General features: G+C 41.6%; 1 protein-coding gene across 1 annotated transcript in view; it reads right to left on the reverse strand.

Moving 5' to 3' along the window:
• LOC134345653 (protein Jade-1-like) overlaps positions 1-19,612 on the reverse strand; it is a 160,737-nt gene that overhangs the window by 23,386 nt on the left and 117,739 nt on the right. The window contains 2 exon segments of the mRNA XM_063046662.1: positions 4,429-4,640; positions 12,038-12,228. Coding sequence (XP_062902732.1) covers positions 4,429-4,640; positions 12,038-12,228 — 403 coding nt within the window.

The raw sequence follows: 19,612 nt of genomic DNA on the forward strand, positions 1-19,612 counted from the left end.
AGCACTGAGAAGAATCATGTTCTTATAACAGAGCAGTCAATAACCATTAATAGTGCCCAATTACTGCTGAAGGTTACAAGGAATAATTCCCTCCCTCCCTCCCTTCAAATTACAAGATAAATGGTCTACCCAAGCTTTGAATAGTGGAGAGGCTACAGTGCATGACCAATTCCTGGCTCAGTGAATCAGCATGGTTGAGAAAGACAAGTTGTTCTACATTTAATTACAGATAAGGCTTGGGGAGCAGGAAATAAGCAAAGTTGTTCTCAAAAGTGATTGCAGCTACAGAACAATCTGCTTTGGGCACTGACTCAAAGAGATAACCGAACATTCAGAGTGGACAGGTTTTAAACAGAGGGATACAGGGTAAAATTCTACAGCAGACACAACTGCTCTCCAAAAATTAAGCTGTTGTGGATGAATCAGGATTTTTTTTAAATCAACATTGAGTAACCTGCAGGACAAAGAGGGATGAGAGTAGAAAAGTAGTTCAAGTGAAAAACTAAGCCTTAACTTTAGATACTGCTCTGGGCTCTATCACAAAAGAAGAGTACTTTTTGTGCTATTAACTTCTTTAATCATTTTAAACAGTTCCATAACATCATCCCTTTAATTTTCCTTATTTGAGAAAAAACAAGGAGACATTTTTCAATAAATTATTGCTGAGCAAATTGCTATTCTATTATAATAGAAGTGGAAGGGAATTTACATGCTGACCACAGACATTTAATATGCTAAATGAGTTTTATATAGTTATTAAAATATAAAAAAACAGTAAGACTTTTGCACCAACATACTACTTATTACAGAAGAAGTCTTGTTTAATGCAGGCTTTATTTTGGGACTTTAGGCCAGATTGCAATGAATAGTATGGCAGGAAGACATGTTAGAAGGATTTGCTCCAGCTTTTTTGGTGAGCATTTGCACCTTTGGGCTCCTTGTCAGATTGAAATCGTTGTATGTTAGAGGGATAGTGGGTAGGAAGTCACAACTGTACGGGATTACAGGCCAATAGGGATTGGATCTTCAAGGAAACGGGAAAAACAGAGGCCCGGGTCAGGGACTGTGGCATTGAGATTTCAGGATCAGGACTAGCACCATTTGTAGGCAACTGTGGTATTAATACTTCCTTTTCATGTGAAAATTTATAGGTGGTTGCTTCGTGTTCATCCTTGCTCAATAAAGCTGGTCAATAGTCCAGTACTCTACCTGCTATTTTTAAAAGGCCAAGTCGCACCTGAAAGACTGTTGCTCAGGTTTAGAAAATGAGGTGGAAAGGGAAAGGGAACCTCTTGAACCAGATAGTTTTTTTACCCCAATGGCAGAAGTGGTTAGTGGTTTTATTTTTTATTTTGTAATAATAAAACCACTTATTACAGAAGTGGTTTTGTAATAAATATTGCTCTTGGTGCCATCCACTTAGCATTATGTCACCTTTCGCATAAATTCTGACAACATACACCTTTACACTTCACAATATTTCTAAACAGTCTCTTTGCTTTCAGATTATCTATTTGATGTCTAATCATAAATGAGTTGCTACTCCTTCCAGAAAAATGCCAAGTTATTACCTCTGCTGCTTTGTAACCAACAAAAAACCAAAGAGAGGGCATATAATACAGCGAAGATTAGTGGGAAATTAGAGGATTGGGAAGCTTTTAAAAACCAATAGAAAGCAACTAAACAAGTCATTAAGAAGCCAAAGATCGATTACAAAATTAAGCTAGCTGATAATATAAAAGAGGATACCAAAAGTTTCTTCAGATACATAAAGTGTAAAAGGGAGGCAAGAGTGGATATTGGACACTGGAAAATGATGCTGGAGAGGTAGTAATGGGGGACAACAAAATGGTGGATGAACTGAACAAGTATTTTGCATCAGTCTTCACTGTGAAAGACACTGGCAGTACGGTCTAAGTTCCAGGTGTCAGGGGGCATGACGTGTGTGAAGTTACCGTAACTAACGAAAAGGTTCTTGGGAAACTGAAAGGTCTGAAGGTATATAAGTCACCTGGACCAGATGGTGTACAAACTAGCATTCTGAGAGAGGTGGCTGAAGAGAAAGTGGACGCATTAGTAATAATCTTTCAAGAATCACTAAATTCTGGAATAGTTCCGGAAGACAGGAAAATGTCAAATGTCACTCCACTCTCCAAGAAGGAAAGAGAGGCAAAAGAAAGGAAACTATAGGCCAGTTAATCTGATCTCAGTGGTTGAGAAGATGTTGGAGTCAGTTATTAAGGATGAGGTCTCTAGGTACTTGGAAGCACATGATAAAATAGGCCAGTAGTCAGCATGGTTTCCTCAAGGGAAAATCTTGCCTGAGAAATCTGTTGGAATTCTTTGAAGAAGTAACCAGCAGGATAGACAGAGGAGAATCGCTTGATACTGTATACTTGGATTTTCTGAGGGCCTTTAATAAGGTGCCATGCATAAGGCTACTTAACAACCTATGGTATAACAGGAAAGATTCTAGCATGGATAAAGCACTGGCTGATTGGCAGGAGACAAAGAGTGGGAATAAAGGGAGCCTTTTCTGGTTGGCTGCCGGTGACTAGTGATGTTCCACAGGGGTCTGTGTTGGGACTGATACATTTTACATTATATGTCAATGATTTGGATAATGTAATTGATAGCTTTCTTGCAAAATTTGCAGATAGGTGGAGACGCAGGTGGTTTTGAGGAAGTAGAAGCTACAGAAAGACTTAGACAGATTACAAGAATGGGCAAAGAAATGGAAGATGGAATACAGTATTGGGAAGTGTATAGTCATGCACTTTGGTAGAACAAATGAAAGGGCTGACTATATTCTTAAATGGAGAGAAAATACAGAAAACCGAGGTGCAAAGGCACTTGAGAGTCCTTGTGCAGGACTCCCTGGAGGTCAATTTGTAGGTTGAGTCTGTAGTGAGGAAGGCATTAAAATTAGCATTAATTTCAAGAGGACTAGAATATAAAAGCAACGATGTAATGTTGAAACTTATATAAAGCACTGGCGAGACCTCACTTGGAATATTGTGACCCTCCCTTTATCTTAGAAAGTTTGTGCTGAAACTGGAGAAGGTTCACAATAATGATTCCAGGATTGAACGGCTTGTCATATGAACAGCGTCTGATGGCTCTGGGCCTGTATTCACTGAAATTCAGAAGGATGAAGGGTGACCTCAGTGAAACCATCGAATGGTGAAAGGCCTTGATAATGTGGATGTGGAGAGGATGTTTCCTGTGGTGGGAGAGTCTAAGACCAGAGGACACAGCCTCAGAATAGAGGGGTGTCCTTTTAGAATGGAGGTGAAGAGAAGTTTCTTTAGCCAGAGAGTGGTGAATCTGTGGAATTCTTTGCCACAGGCAGCTGTGGATGCCAAGTCTTTATGTATATTTAAGGCAGAGGTTGATAGGTTACTGACTGGTCAGGGCATGAAGAGGTACGGGGAGAAGGCAGGAAGGAAAACAGGATCAGCCATGATGAAATGGAGGAACTGATACAATGGGCCAAATGGCCTTATTCTGCTCCTATATCTTATGGTCTAATTGTAACAAACTTAGTATACTGATATGCCACAGAAACCAAGCCTTTCGATTTGATTTATTCTAAACCACCCATAATCCTGGAACCTTATTAAACTAAAACCATTCATTCCCTTATCACAAAATTGCTTGCCTTCACTTCTGCAATTCTTCCTTCCCAAGACAACCACATCTCCCATTGTTTTGTGCCCCTGTCTCTGTCTAAGCCAATGTCTTAGTGGCTGTCCATCCGTTCTCTACTCCTGATAAACTCCATCTACTTCTCATTATTCACTTCCTAACTGATCCACTTTGGCTTTCTGCCTGCCAAAATAACACATTTTAATATTTTTGACAACTCTAAATCACTCAATGCCACATCACATTTCATTTCAGTTTTTAAAACCCTGTGAGTTTCAGCCATCTCCACAGCATGTCACCAATAATGTTAGGTTGTTCTGATAGAAGAATCTTTCCCTTGAGATATCAATTCTTGTTTCTCTTCCTACAAATACTATCTTAACCCACTGAGTGTTTCTAGTTTTATCTGTTTTTTTACCTAGGATGTACAGCAATGTGACTTACCATCTTTGGAATTCTCGCTCTGCCTTTAAAGGATTGTTCTCAATTCAAGGTTTAGACACCTTCCCTTAATGTTACTTTTAGTTAAGCTTTCCTTACATAATTAGTAATGCACCTTAGTTACATCTGCTTAAACCACCTGCAGACATGCTTATCTATAGTTACTATTGTAATGCAAGACATTAATTAACAAAGTGGTTTTGTACACTGTCAAATTTCTTTCATGCTTGGCTTGATAACAGGAGAGGCACTCATTTTATCACAGGCTCGTTTTCCAATTGAATGAATGAACTCATTCAGTAAAATAGCTGCAACGTGCTTGAATGCGTGTAATCTTACCTGATGGACACAGATGTTGCACTTGTCACAGAAAACCATCTCATTGCCATCTTCACCATCTGGAGATTGACACACATCACACACCACATCTTCATCATATTCAATCCCGAGACCTTCTTCTGTCTCAATGGCATGGTTCATATTGTCATCACATCTCCGCTCCAGTTCTTCCATGACCCTCTCCATGGTGAATTCATCTAACTCAGCCATCCCTGATAGATTGAATGAAAAAAATTGTATTATAATCATGCGGTGTGCATTTGTTCAGATGCTGAAACTTTCCTGACAGCTGAACAGGTGCCAGCCCTTGTTCCCAAGACAACGGAGCAAGGATGCTCCTTACAACTGTATTTAGAACATAAAATCATTTTGGACACCTCACCCATTCAAACTGGCTGAAAGATAAACAATATTTTTTTGTATGCTGTTAACATCTACAAGAAGAAAAAATGTACAAACTTAATACATTTTAGGTGTTTTGAATTCAAGAAGAAATCATATAAGTCCAAAACTACAAATAAAAGACAAGCCACAGCAAGACAATGTGCAGCATGATGAATGGACAACGTTAAACAAAGGCTTAATACCTTCCCAAGAGCTACTTGGCTGCTTTGAAGCATTTGTTAAAATTCAGACAATTCCAATCAATTCTGTCAAGCACCATAAAGCAGTTTAATAGATTTGGAGATGTCATGCCATCAAGTTTCCTTTGTCTTTTGTTTTCTCCGTGTGAATCAGTGGCATCCAACCTGCTCAATCAGTTTCCAGCAATGTGTACTTTGATTATACACATACACTAACTTGAACCCTCATTTACTTTTCTTCCTATAAAAACAGATTTATCCCGCTCAGTCACCTTTTACATTATAGTTCCCTCACATGTCTGCATGGTGGAATTCAGAATACAGGGCTCTTCAAACACTTCTTCAAGGGCTCTCCCACCTGAGGCCAAATATGTCCAGTAACTTTTTTCAATAATCATTAAGACACACATTGGATTAAACCCTCAGTAGAAAGGGACTGTAAGTTTCAGTTTACAATTTATTAATGAGAGACATGGAATACTTCCTATTTGCATTTGAATCTATTCAAGGGTTCAATTTTATTTGCCATATGCAGTTACATCTATTAGGAATTTGCTTTGGTGTGTTGGTCAGGGCGCAACATGCACCACAACATGGCTTGTCATATGAAGAACGTTTGATGGCTCTGGGCCTGTATTCACTAGTATTCAGAAGAATAAGGGATGACCTCATTGAAACTTATCGAGTGTTGAAAGGCCTTTGTAGGGTGGATGTGAAGAGGATGTTTCCTGTGGTGGAAGAGTCTAAGACACAGTCTCAGAATAGAGGAGCGTCTGAGTAAAATAGAGACGAGGAAATATTTCTTTAGCCAGAGGGTGGTGGATCTGTGGAATTCTTTGCCACAGTCCGTTGTGGATGCTAAGTCTTTATGTATATTTAAGGCAGGGGGGGCAGCAGAGTAAAGTAGCACCAGTAACTCTGGTTCAATTCCCATTGCTTAGGGTAAGGAGTTTTACTCTTGCCATGACTGCAGGCGTTTCCTCTGGGTGTCCTGGTTTCCTCCCACAATCCAGAGACTCATGGGTTAATTAACCAAGCAACCAACAATTTCCTCAAGAGGCATAGTGCAAAGATGCATATCTAGTTGACAGTCTACTGGTCTGCCACAAATGATACTTGTTTGTCCATCTTTATTCGACAGATCATAAGATACAGGAGCAGAATGAGGCCCTTCAACCCACTGAGTCTGTTCCGCCATTCCATCGTGGCTGATTTATTATCTCTTACCTTCTCTTACCTTCTCCCTGTAACTTCTGACACCCTGACTGATTAAAACCTATCAAACTTCACCTTAAATACCCAATTACTTGGCCTCCACAGCTGGTTGTGGCAATGAATTCCACAGATTCACTATCCTCTGGCTAAATAAATGCATCCTCGTCTCTGCTCTAAATGGATGGTCCTCTATTCTGAGGCTGTAACCTCTGACCCTAGACTCCCCAACTATAGGAAACACCCTCTCCACCTCTGTGAAACACCAGACACTGCGCTCCCTAGAATAGGAAGTATTGTAGAAAACAAACTAGATATTGATGTAGACTGACAAAACGATTAGCTCCAAGCTGGATGATGAGTGGGGTGGAGACAGGAAGACCCGGACATCAGCTAGAGCTGTCGAAAGGAGTTGAGTAATCAGAAACTATGAGAAAGATGTAGCAGCCCTTTAACAACAAAGCAAGACTGAAGACCCTGACTAAGATCAGGTGCACTCAGAGAGTCTGGATTGAATTTTTGATAAAAATCCTTTCAGAGTGCACATAAAAACTGCACAATGCAAAGTAGTTCTGATCAGGAGACCAAGCATAGAATGTCTATTGAAAACAATTTTATTTCAGTGACAATTATTCAAGTTATACAGGTGCTTATTACTATTTTGAGAGTACAGCAATTAGATTCTCTTATTTTGGTTTCTGTTTAGTGTGTTATTAAATAACATTCAATTACTTCATAGCATGGGCAAACAAACAAAAATTCTACTGAGGTTTTTGTGCATGAGAAATAGTAACTGGGAAAAATGAGACATATGATTTTGAACAATTCTAGTAGGGAATCATATAATGCCTATGGCAACATACAATATGTATTTTCAATGTCAAAATGTTTTGTTGTCTGCAATTGAAAAGAAGAAACTAAATTCATATCTTAATTGGAAATCCCTAAGTTGCACTAGCACATCCTTGATTACCTGCTACGCAAGCATTTGCGGAAATTTTCACATTTAACACTGATTAAGGGCCTCAGTGATCTTTTTCCAGAGTACTTACTCAAGACTCATCACACTGGGCACCATGACAAATGATCCAATTTGCCCCATTCTGTTGCTGCACTAAAGTTCGGATACTCAGATCATATATCCGCTTTGCTAATCCCTGCATACAGGCCACTGGTTAAGCGAGTCAAACCAGTTCACAGGGAGATCAGGACCTGGCCAGACGGTACAATTTCAGTGGCGCAGTACTGCTTCGAAAGCACGGACAGGGAGATGGCTACCCATGATCAACAGGTCAATATTGATGAACATGCAAGATCGGTGACTGGCTACATAGGAAATTGCAATGAGGATGTAACCGAGATTAAACACTACACTTGCCAGGACAAACCAGAAACCGTGGCTGACTACAAAGGTTCATGCACTGCTTAGGGATCGAAACGCTGCATTCAGATCAGGGGACAGGTTGACTCTAAGGTCAGCAAGAGCCACACTCTTCCATGTCATCAGGAAGGCAAAGCATGAGCATACACAGGAAATTCAGAGACACCTTTGTGACACCAGGGAGATGTGGCGCATATGGCAAGGTAGACAGACTATAACTGATTACAAGTCCACCCTGCGCATCAACAACAGCAACACCTCCCTTCCTGATGGGCTGAATGATTTGATTTGAGCACTGAATGATGGGACATTGAAGAAAGCCCCCGCTCCCCCTGAGGAACAGGCGGCTTGTCTGGTTGCAGCCAAGGTGAGGAGGATCCTAGCCAGGGTAAACCATGCAAAACTGCGGGGCTGGTCAACATACCTGGTCAGCTGCTGAGGGACTGTACAGACCAGGTAACAGGGGGCTTAACGGACATCTTTAATATTTTTCTGAGACAGTTTACTGTCCCTGCAGGTTTCAAGGCAGCCGCCATCAACCCGGTGCCCAAGATAGTGACAGTAACTGGCCAAAAGGTTTACTGCCTAGTGGCACTGGCTTCAACAATCATGAGGTGCTTTCAGTGGCTGGTAATGGATCACATAAAATTCCCTCTTCCAACTACATTGGACCCTGTCCTGTTTGCCTAGCACTCAAACCATCCGCTGATGATGCCATGGCCTCAGACTTATAAAATGATGTCTCGTATGCCAGCATGTTGTTCATCAATTTCAGTTCAGCATTTAACACGATCATCCCTCAGAGGCTGGTGAGTAAACTGTCCCAGCTCGGACTCAACAACTCTCTCCTTAACTGGATCTTGGACTTTTTGATGGAAAGACCCCAGTCAGCCCAAGCTGGCAGCAACATCTCAAGCTCCATCATGTTGAGCACTGGTGCCCCCAGAGCTGTGTGTTAAGTCTGCTGACTCACGGCTGCACTGCCAGATTCACCTCAAACTACATCAGCAAGTTTGCTGATGATACAACAGTGGTTGGCCTCATCAGCAATAACGATGAGCCAGCAAATATAGAGGAGGTAAAGAGTCCTGCCAAATGGTGCAAGAACAACCACCGAGGTCTCAACGTGCACAAGACAAAGGAGATGATTGTGGCCTTTGGGAAGGCACAGGTCGCCTACTGTCCATTGCACATTAATGGCTCTGTCACGGAGAGTGTGAAGAGCACGAAGTTCCTTAGTGTGTACACAACAGGCGATCTAACCTGAATCCACAACACCTCCTCAGCAGTCGAGAAGGCACAGTCGCATCTGTGCTTTCTGAGGAAATTGAGTTGTTTTAAGGCTCCTCGCCCCTTTCTATCAACTTTCTATAGGAGCACCATCGAGTATCCTGTCTACTGCCTCATTGTTACAGAAGCTGCAAGGTATCGGACCCCAAGACCGTACAGAGGAAAGTAAAGACGACCAAGAGGATCACCAGGGTCTCCCTCCCCCATTTGTCACATTTATTGACAGCATTGCAGACAAAGGGCCGAAACATTGTTGAGAATCCCTACCACCCATCCCACGATCTCTTTGACCCACCACTGTCAAAGAGGAGGAACAGGACTAGGATGGCCAGACTGGGTGATAGCTTCTTCCTTTGGGCTGTATGTAATTTATGTAATCTCTACCCAAACAAAGAACAACGAAAAGCCAATGTACAAATAAAAAAATAACACTGAGAACACGAGTTGTGAAGAGCTCTAGAAAGTGAGTCTGTAGGTCATAGAATCAGTTCAAAACAGCGGCGAATTAAAGTTATCCACACTGTTTCAGAAGCCTGATGGTTGTAGGGCAATAACTGTTCCTGAATCTGTGGGAATAGGGCCCAAGGCTCCTGCACAAAAGCCAGTAGGTCAAATGGAATGGGATTTGTATTTAGATACGTAGTAGACAGCATGAGCTTGGTCAGACAAAGGATCTGCTTCTCTGCTGTATAACTCTGGGTCTGTTATTATGCATCTCAACATTCAAGTAATTTTTAAAATATGACAAAGGGTTTTTTGCAGCCCTTCAGACTGTTAGACTTTGAGGAACAATGTTATATAACAGAAAAGGATTTAAAAATTTCATTTATATAATAAGTATGATGACCTTGGAATGTTCCAAAGCTATGTATAATGTGATTTTCATTGTAGTGCATTATTTGACTTTGTTAATCTGATTTTGTGATGTTGATCAAGAATATTGTTAAGGATACCAAAGTTAACTTTTCCACTATTTTCACAATAAGGATCTCTTTTCAAAATAGAAAAATCTTTTTATATTTGAGAGAACAGGCAAAGCTTCAATTTATTGAATCATTCCCTCAGCAAAACACTGCAGCATCTGCCTGAATTTTTTTGTCAACTGTCTGGAGTGGGACTTGAACCTCTAACCTTTTGACCAAGAGATGAGAAATACAATGCTGACATGCAAGTGAAGCAAAATAGGAGCTAAATAAATGTGCAAATTAACTAGTACATCTGTCAACAGAATGTAGTAAGTGATCCTGAGAGTAAAGGGGATAAAGGCACCTATTCTCTAAGTGTTGCTAAGCACCATGACTTTTATACACTCTTTAAGTAGCATAATCTTACATACTTCACAGGTTTTTTTTTTGCATTTCTGCTAAGGCAACTGTGCCAGACCAAACAGCAAGAAAATCCCACAGTTAACTGGGAAACATCCATTTTGCCAGTTCGGATCAAAATTTTATTACCTGCAAATATGCCCCTGAGCAGTACTGTGAGATGCACCACACAGCAGCAGTGGTGCATTGCACAGCACACTGCCAACCACAGAATTTTGAGGAAATACAAGTTTTCTGCATTTAAAAAAATCAGGGATTCAATATGTGGGTTCCCTAACCATGCAACTTAAGATCTGAATAACCATTCTGGACTTTCATTTCCACTGGAATCTCCAACTGTAAAATTTCACAACAAATTATCTTCTAATCTATTCCATAAATATGGGTTTTAACTTCACAGAATTGTCACGTATCCACACCCTTCCAGATTAAGTAGCAGTTTTACTTTATCCAATTCAGTGTTACATTAACTCAACATCATTATGATTCTTAGAACAATTACAAAAATCCCGTATAAACAAAACTAAACGGGAACAAGATAACCCATCAGTTTAGAACATTAATCTTGCATTATTTCTTTGCCTCAGAAAACTCTCTCCATTTAGCACAACAAAGCAGCAACAGCCTGCATTCCTCACATTATTAAAAATGTTGCATTTTTAAGTACTCGTTCACACACAATCTCATTTCACAAACATGTAGTGTGGCTATACTGTATTAGCTATAAAAAGAGCAAAAGTCTTTCATGTTATTTTAAATCAGCCACATCAACAAGAGTTCTATAACAGAAAATAAATTTTAAACTTGCTCCTCATCATAACTACTTAAGACAATGAAGTCATTCATATTCTGATCCAAACTGGAAAATCTCAAATTTTGACAGATTAACTTGGCATAGATTGAACATTTTACTGCCTAGCATTAATCACAGGGCCTATATCACAATGTATTTATTTAACAGGAGGCAAGTAATCAGTAAGATTCTTGTAGTTCTAAAAGACAGCAAAATATTGGTCATGTCCAGCAAGCTTTTTTTTGTTGTAGTCCTAAGCATGTAATTTAATAAACAGTTGCACACTGCACTTAGCTTGTCTTCAATGGAACAGAATTTCAAAAGCAGATCCATTTGCTGTACATTCAAGTTTATCACAGGCAAACAGGGATGAAATTTTATTCCGCAATTGCCCGTTCTTTTATGCAAAATTAGTGCAAAATATCTTTAAGATCTGTACTGATGAGTCTTAACTCTGAAACCAGGTACTCCTGTATTACAGTGAAGTAGCAAACCAAATCTAGATGCACTGACTGGAAACATAGCAAATGTTAAGACAGTCTTTACTTGGAAATTCATAAGCATATGAACTTGCATGTTTCATAACACTGACAAGCGTATAACAGCAATGATCTAATTTAGAAGTACAATTATTGTATTGCTGACAATCTCATCATTGCTTTGAGCAGGAGGAGGCTATTAACAGAATGTGAAATTATAGCTGGAATGACATTTTGTCACAGCATAATTCAGAAGTCAGCAATGATATTCTCCCAGTATTCAGTACAACATTCACACCTCAACAGGAAGCACTTATGAAAATATATTATCTGATCTGTTATTATCCCATTGTATTTGGAGGGCCTAACTGTGAGGGTGCCTGTGTTAACCAGTGACACCACCACAAAATATACCATGAACTGTAAATCACTGAGGGGTGTTGTGAAAGACTTACATTCATATAGCAGTTTATAAACCAACGAGACTATTAAACTTAGCCACAAGGGAGACAGCTACATTTCCAATAGGTCTGTTGAAGACATACCCATTCTTTTGAATTCTTCATTCAGCAGCTCTAGCCAGGCCACATCCATGTCATCTAGATCATAGCGACACACACTCTCTGCAAGTGTACGGATGTCCACATAGCCCAGCTCTGGGGGCTCAGAGCCAGAGGAGTGGATATACTTCCTTGGTCTAGAAAATATCACAGCTGTTTCCTTTTCATTAGTCACTCTGTAAATACAAAAAGGAGAAAAAGTTTATATTCAGTTTGCTCCTATGTGTTGGGTTTCACTGATTCAATCCTCAAAAGAACTATAAACATTCAAAAAAGACAAAAATATGTTTCTTAGATGTCCTGTGAAACATTAATGAAACAAATTCTGTTTATTTCCAAATACCTCATGAGATTAGGGGCTACTCTGGTGGCTGAGGCTCAGGGCATTTTGTTTTAAAATGTGGGTATAATTTCAGAAATCAGGCAGTAATAAGTGGACAGTCAGGGTACTGTTACAATTTTCCACTCTGCTGGCTATTTTAGAGAAGAATAAGCTACAGGAGAGGGCAGTAGTGTGCATGCCTTTCATTTTACTATCTCTAACGATGTTTTTCACAGGTTAAAGTCTGCAGTTTAATGAAAAATAGTAAGAAAACCTATCCAGAGCATCCACTTGCTAGTGGCTAGTGGAGTCGCACGGGGTGGGGGAGGGGGTGGTCAGTGTTAGGCCTGCTACTTTTCACCTTATATGTTAATGATCTGGATGGCAGGATTGATGGATTTGTGGCCAAGCTTGTGGATAATAGAAAGATAGGTGGAGGGGCAGGTAGTATTGAGAAAACAGGGAGTCTGCAGAAGGACTCGGACAGATTAAGAGAATGGACAAAGTAGCTGTCGGAATACTGTGTTGGGGAGCATATGGTTATGCACTTTAGTATAAGGAATAAAGACAGCTCATTTTCAAAACAGGGACCAAATTCATAAATTTGGGGGGGGGGGGGTGCAAAGGGACTTGGAAGTCCTAGTGCAGGTCAATTGAAGATTGAATCACTCGCAAAATGTTAGCATTTATTTCAAGACGATAAGAACATAAAGGATGTAATGCTAAGACTTTATAAGGCATTAGTTAGACCCCATTTGGAGTACTGAGAGCAGTTTTGGTCCCCATATCTAAGAATGAAGGTGCTGGCATTGGTGAGGGTCCAGAGGTGGTTTACGAGAATGATCCCAGGAGTGAAAGGGTTAAAATACAAGGAGCATTCGATGACCAGTACACGCTGGAATTTAAAGAATTTGGGGGGGGGGGGTAATCTCATTGAATGGCACAGTAGCATACTGGTTAGTACAGGGGACCAGGATTCAATTCCCACCACTGTCTGAAAGGATACTGACATTAAAGCAGAAAAATTCAGCTCTCCTTAAACAGTGACCATTAGAAACAAGAAAGTGTGGAAAGTGGCCAGAGCGTGAGTGGGCCAGTGAAGGAATGGAGCTTTGAGGCTTTGATTCAAGAGGCTTCGACGAGAAGAGATGGAGGACAAGCTTGCTCGCAGTTAGTCTTTACAATGTCTCCTGAGATGGTGATGTGCCTCTCATGTGAGATGTGGCAGTCTTGGGGAAACTCCCCTCTCCCGCAGAGTCACGTCTGCCAGAAGTGCACGCGGCTGGGCGATCTGGAAGACCGTGTAAGGAATCTGGAACAGCAGCTGGATGACCTTCGACTCATAAGGGAGAATGAGGCAGTCATAGATGAGAGCTACAGGGAGGTAGTCACACCTAGGCTGTCGGAAGTAGGTCGTTGGGTGACAGTCAGAGGGGGGGAAGCAAAGGTGAGCAGACAGGTAGTGCAGAGCACCCCTGTAGCCATTCCCCTGAATAATAAGTTTACCGTCCTGGATACTGTTGGCGGGGACAACCGACCAGGTGTGAACCCTGGTGGCAGGGCTTCCAGCACTGAGTCTGACCCGGTGGTGCAGAAGGGTGGGACGGAGAAGAGGAGAGCTGTCGTCATTGGAGACTCTGTAGTCAGGGGAGCAGACAGGAGATTTAGTGGACGTGAAAAGGACACCTGCATGGTTTGTTGCCTCCCAGGTACCAGGGTCCGGGATGTCTCTGATCGGGTGCACGACATCCTGGTACGAGAAGGAAAGCAACCAGAAGTCGTGATACATGTAGGGACCAACGACATAGGCAGGAAAAGGGATGAGGTCCTGAAGTTTGAGTTTTGGGGAACTAGGCAGAAGGCTGAAGAACAGGACCTCAAGGGTGGTGTTCTCAGGATTGCTGCCAGTGCTACGTGACAGTGATGGGAAGAATTGGAGGAGATGGCAGTTGAATGCGTGGCTGAGGAGTTGGTGCAGGGAGCAGGATTTTAGATTTTTGGATCATTGGGATCTCTTCTGGGGAAGGTGGGACCTGTACAGATTGGATGTGTTGCACCTGAACTCGAGGGGGAGCAATATCATTGCAGGTAGGTTTGCTAGCATGGTTCGGGAGGGTTTAAACTAATATGCAAGGGGGATGGGACCCAGAGCGATAGAGCAGTGAAAGAAATGCATGGAGTAAAGCCAGCTCTAACATATAGAAAGGCTTTGAGGAAAGAGAAGCAGAATAAATGGTGTAAAGACAGTAAGGTAGAAGGGCTGAAATGTGTGTACCTCAGTGCAAGAAGCATCAGGAACAAAGGTGATGAACTGAGAGCTTGGATACATACATGGAATTTTGATGTAGTGGCCATTACAGAGACTTGGCTGGCACCAGGGCTGGAATGGATTCTCAATATTCCTGGATTTCAGTAGGGATAGAGAGGGTGGAAAACGGTGAGGAGGAGTGGCATTACTGGTCAATAATACTATAACAGCTACAGAAAGGGTGGGTAATGTAGCAGGATCCTCTTTTGAGTCAATATGAGTGGAAGTCAGGAACAGGAAGGGAGCAGTTACTCTACTGGGGGTATTCTATAGGCCCCCTGGTAGCAGCAGAGATACAGAGGAGCAGACTGGGAGGCAGATTTTGGAAAGGCGCAAAAATAACAGGGTTGTTATCATGGGTGACTTTAACTTCCCTAATATTGATTGGCACATGATGGAGCAGAGTTTGTTCAGTGTGTCCAGGACGGATTCCTGTCACACTATGTGGACAGGCCGGCTGGGGGAATGCCATACTAGATCTAGTACTAGGTAATGAACCAGGTCAGATCACAGATCTCTCAGTGGGTGAGCATCTGGGGGACAGTGACCACCGCTCCCTGGCCTTTAGCATTATCATGAAAAAGGATAGAATCAAAGAGGACAGGACAATTTTTAATTAGGGAAGGGCAAATTATGAGGCTGTAAGGCTAGAACTTGCGGGTGTGAATTGGGATGATGTTTTTGCAGGGACATGTACTATGGACATGTGGTCGATGTTTAGAGATCTCTTGCAGGATGTTAGGGATAAATTTTCCCGGTGAGGAAAACAAAGAATGGTAGGGTGAAGGAACCATGGGTGACAAGTGAGGTGGAAAATCTAGTCAGGTGGAAGAAGGCAGCATACATGAGGTTTAGGAAGCAAGGATCAGATGGGTCTATTGAGGAATATAGGGAAGGAAGAAAGGAGCTTAAGAAGGGGCTGAGAAGAACAAGAAGGGGGCATGAGAAAGCCTTGGTGAGTAGGGTAAAGGATAACCCCAAGGCATTCTTCAATTATGTGAAGAAAAAAGGATGACAGGAGTGAAGGTAGGACCGATTAGAGATAAAGGTTGGAAGATGTGCCTGGAGGCTGTGGAAGTGAGCAAGGTCCTCAATGAATACTTCTCTTCAGTATTCACCAATGAGAGGGAACTTGATGATGGTGAGGATAATATGAGTGAGGTTGATGTTCTGGAGCATGTTGATATTAAGGGAGAGGAGGTGTTGGAGTTGTCAAAATACATTAGGATGGATAAGTCCCCGGGGCCTGATGGAATATTTCCCAGGCTGCTCCACGAGGCGAGAGAAGAGATTGCTGAGCCTCTGGCTAGGATCTTTATGTCCTCGCTGTCCATTGGAATGGTACCAGAGGATTGGAGGGAGGCAAATGTTGTCCCCTTGTTCAAAAAAGGTAGTAGGGATAGTCTGGGTAATTATAGACCAGTGAGCCTTATGTCTGTGGTGGGAAAGCTGTTAGAAAAGATTCTTAGAGATAGGATCTCTGGGCATTTAGAGAATCATGGTCTGATCAGGGACAGTCAGCATGGCTTTGTGAAGGGCAGATCGTGTCTAACAAGCCTGATAGAGTTCTTTGAGGAGGTGACCAGGAGTATAAATGAGGGTAGTGCAGTGGATGTGATCTATATGGATTTTAGTAAGGCATTTGACAAGGTTCCACACGGTAGGCTTATTCAGAAAGTCAGAAGGCATGGGATCCAGGGAAGTTTGGCCAGGTGGATTCAGAATTGGCTTGCCTGCAGAAGGCAAGTGGTGGTGGAGGGAGTACATTCAGACTGGAGGATTGTGACTAGTGGTGTCCCACAAGGATCTGTTCTGGGACCTCTACTTTTTGTGATTTTTATTAACGACCTGGATGTGGGGGTAGAAGGGTGGGTTGACAAGTTTGCAGATGACACAAAGGTTGGTGGTATTGTAGATAATGTAGAAGATTGTTGAAGATTGCAGAGAGACATTGATAGGATGTAGAAGTGGGCTGAGAAGTGGCAGATGGGAGTTCAACCCGGAGAAGTGTGAGGTGGTACACTTTGGAAGGACAAACTCCAAGGCAGAGTACAAAGTAAATGGCAGGATACTTGGTAGTGTGGAGGAGCAGAGGGATCTGGGGGTACATGTCCACAGATCCCTGAAAGTTGCCCCACAGGTGGATAGGGTAGTTAAGAAAGCTTAAGGTGTGTTAGCTTTCATAAGTCGAGGGCTAGAGTTTAAGAGTCGCGATGTAATGATGCAGCTCTATAGAACTCTGGTTAGGCCACACTTGGATTACTGTGTCTAGTTCTGGTCACCTCACTATAGGAAGGATGTGGAAGCATTGAAAAGGGTACAGAGGAGATTTACCAGGATGCTGCCTGGTTTAGGGAGTATGCATTATGATCAGAGATTAAGGGAGCTAGGGCTTTACTCTTTGGAGAGAAGGAGGATGAGAGGAGACATGACAGAGGTGTACAAGATAATAAGAGGAATAGATAGAGTGGATAGCCAGCGCCTCTTCCCCAGGGCACCACTGCTCAATACAAGAGGACATGGCTTTAAGGTAAGGGGTGGGAAGTTCAAGGGGGATATTAGAGGAAGGTTTTTTTTACTCAGAGAGTGGTTGGTGTATGGAATGCACTGCCTTAGTCAGTGGTGGAGGCAGATACACTGGTGAAGTTTAAGAGACTACTAGACAGGTATATGGAGGAATTTAAGGTGGGTGCTTATATGGAAGGCAGGGTTTGAGAGTTGGCACAACATTGTGGGCCGAAGGGCCTGTACTGTGCAGTACTATTCTATTACTATTACTATGACAAAAGATTGGTATCTCTTTACTTGGTATTGATAATGCTCACTGTAGCTCACTTGTTTCTGATAGCATTTTCAGGCATCAGTTGCCTGAGCCCATTCGCCATGGGAATCTCTTTGCAATGGATTCGATTTTGATGTCCTGAATCTGCCTCTGTGTTAGGTAATAACATACAGAAACCGGAAGCAGGATCTGTCTGATGGCCTCTCACTGATTTCTCCCCAAACTCACAAGTCAACTTTTATTTAAGCCAGATAGTGAAAGTGGGATCCAAACAGAAAGGAGTAAAAAGATGCAGGGTAAAAATAGTGAAATATATTCAACATAACAAAGTATAAAAGAAACAGCACCACGATCATCACCAGGGAAAAGCAGCCTTCACTTCTATTCATTGTGCCATGATATCTTTTATATCCACTGGACACAGAGAGACCTTTTGATTTTATATCTTGTCCAGAAAGAAGTCACAACTTTGAGAGGACAGCATCCCCTCAACATTGCATTGGCATGGTTATTTCCCACCACGTCCACAAGAGTATTGCAAGTGAAAAAAAGGGAGAAAATAACAAAACTTTGGTAAGTTGTTAATTTGCAAAAGCAAGACACATTAAAGTTGCCATTATAGTTAAGAGGAAAACCAAAATATTTTATAGTTAGCTAGATTTTCTTTTGCCGTACAAGATCTTAAGTCTATAAGTAAGTAATCCGAGAGAGTACAGCGATAAATCTTGAGACTAATTACCAATGGGTATGTAAGTGTTTGAAGGTAGGATGGTTTATGAACGTCAGATGGTACTAAACAACATCATTCTTAATTCCCCAGAAGTAATAAATTTAGTAGCTCTAGGTAGTATGTCACCAAATATGTCAACATTCAAAATAAAACACATGGTAAGGATCATATATATAGATAAGTTTAAGTATTGCAAGCTTTAGGTTTTTGCTTACAGGGTATCGTGGTTTGATCCAAGATGTATTGCCTCAATGAGAGGCAGAACCAAATTCAACAGCAGCTTTCAGTAAATAATAGGGTAAATATTTGAAAAGATGATTCATACAAAGCAATGCAGAATGAGAAAGATACCGGGGCAAATTAGTTCCATGCGGGATATTATGATTCTGATCTATAAAGCGATTATAATCCTAGATGATTAACCTGCAGAGAAGAGATACCAGTTTACAGTGCAACTTAAGCAACTGAGGCAAGAAATGGCTCCAAGCATCTTCAGTACCATTAACTATCACTGTTATCCAAATTTCCAGAAGCCAATAGTGAACCTAGTAACAAGAATCACACATCAAAGTTGCTGGTGAACGCAGCAGGCCAGGCAGCATCTCTAGGAAGAGGTCCAGTGTTGCTTGAATTGCTTGAATTTGCTTGAATGCGTGTTGCTTGAATTTCCAGCATCTGCAGAATCCCTGTTGTTTGCCTAGTAACAAGAATACCTGCCAGCTATGGTCTGAAGGCAGCACAACAGGTAAGGTTTCTGTACTTGCAACTAATCAGAAAAGCTAATTTAATTCACTTTAAAAGAATAGTGACTGAATTAGTTCACCTTTGTTACCAATTTGACCTGATGAATAATTCAGGCTTTCATGTTATTGCTTCACTACGTTAAGAACAAACGTATCCTAGCCTCGAGTCCTCCAGTTACAGTCATACTAATTTTAACCTCAATGTTCACACATAATTTTTGTTTGAAATCAAACTTTTCTTCCAACCATTTAAAAAATAGATCAAGTGGGCAAAAATGTTAAATATCTTATGCACAGCATCACTTTTATTTCCCAAAATGCAAATACATGTAAATCGCTCCTGGCACTTGTTCCAGCAATAGAAGTGCTACTCCTACCCATTCACCTCCCCCCTCACCTCCATTCAGAGCCCTAAACAGTCCGTCCAAGTGAGGCAACACTTCATCTACAAAACTGTAGGGGTCTTCTACTATATCCGGCGTTCCCGGTGCAACCGGTGAAACCCAACAGAGATTGGGAGGGGGTGAGAGTGTGCCTTGTTGAGCACCTTTGTTCCAACCGCAAAAATTCAGGATTTCCTAATGGCCAACCATTTTAATTTCAATCCCCATTCCCATTCAGACGCGTCAATCCGTGACCTCCTCTACTGGCGCGATAAGGCCACTCAGGTTGAAG

The sequence above is a fragment of the Mobula hypostoma genome, chromosome 4, assembly GCF_963921235.1.
Source record: "Mobula hypostoma chromosome 4, sMobHyp1.1, whole genome shotgun sequence".
Classification (NCBI taxonomy): Eukaryota; Metazoa; Chordata; class Chondrichthyes; order Myliobatiformes; family Myliobatidae; genus Mobula; species Mobula hypostoma.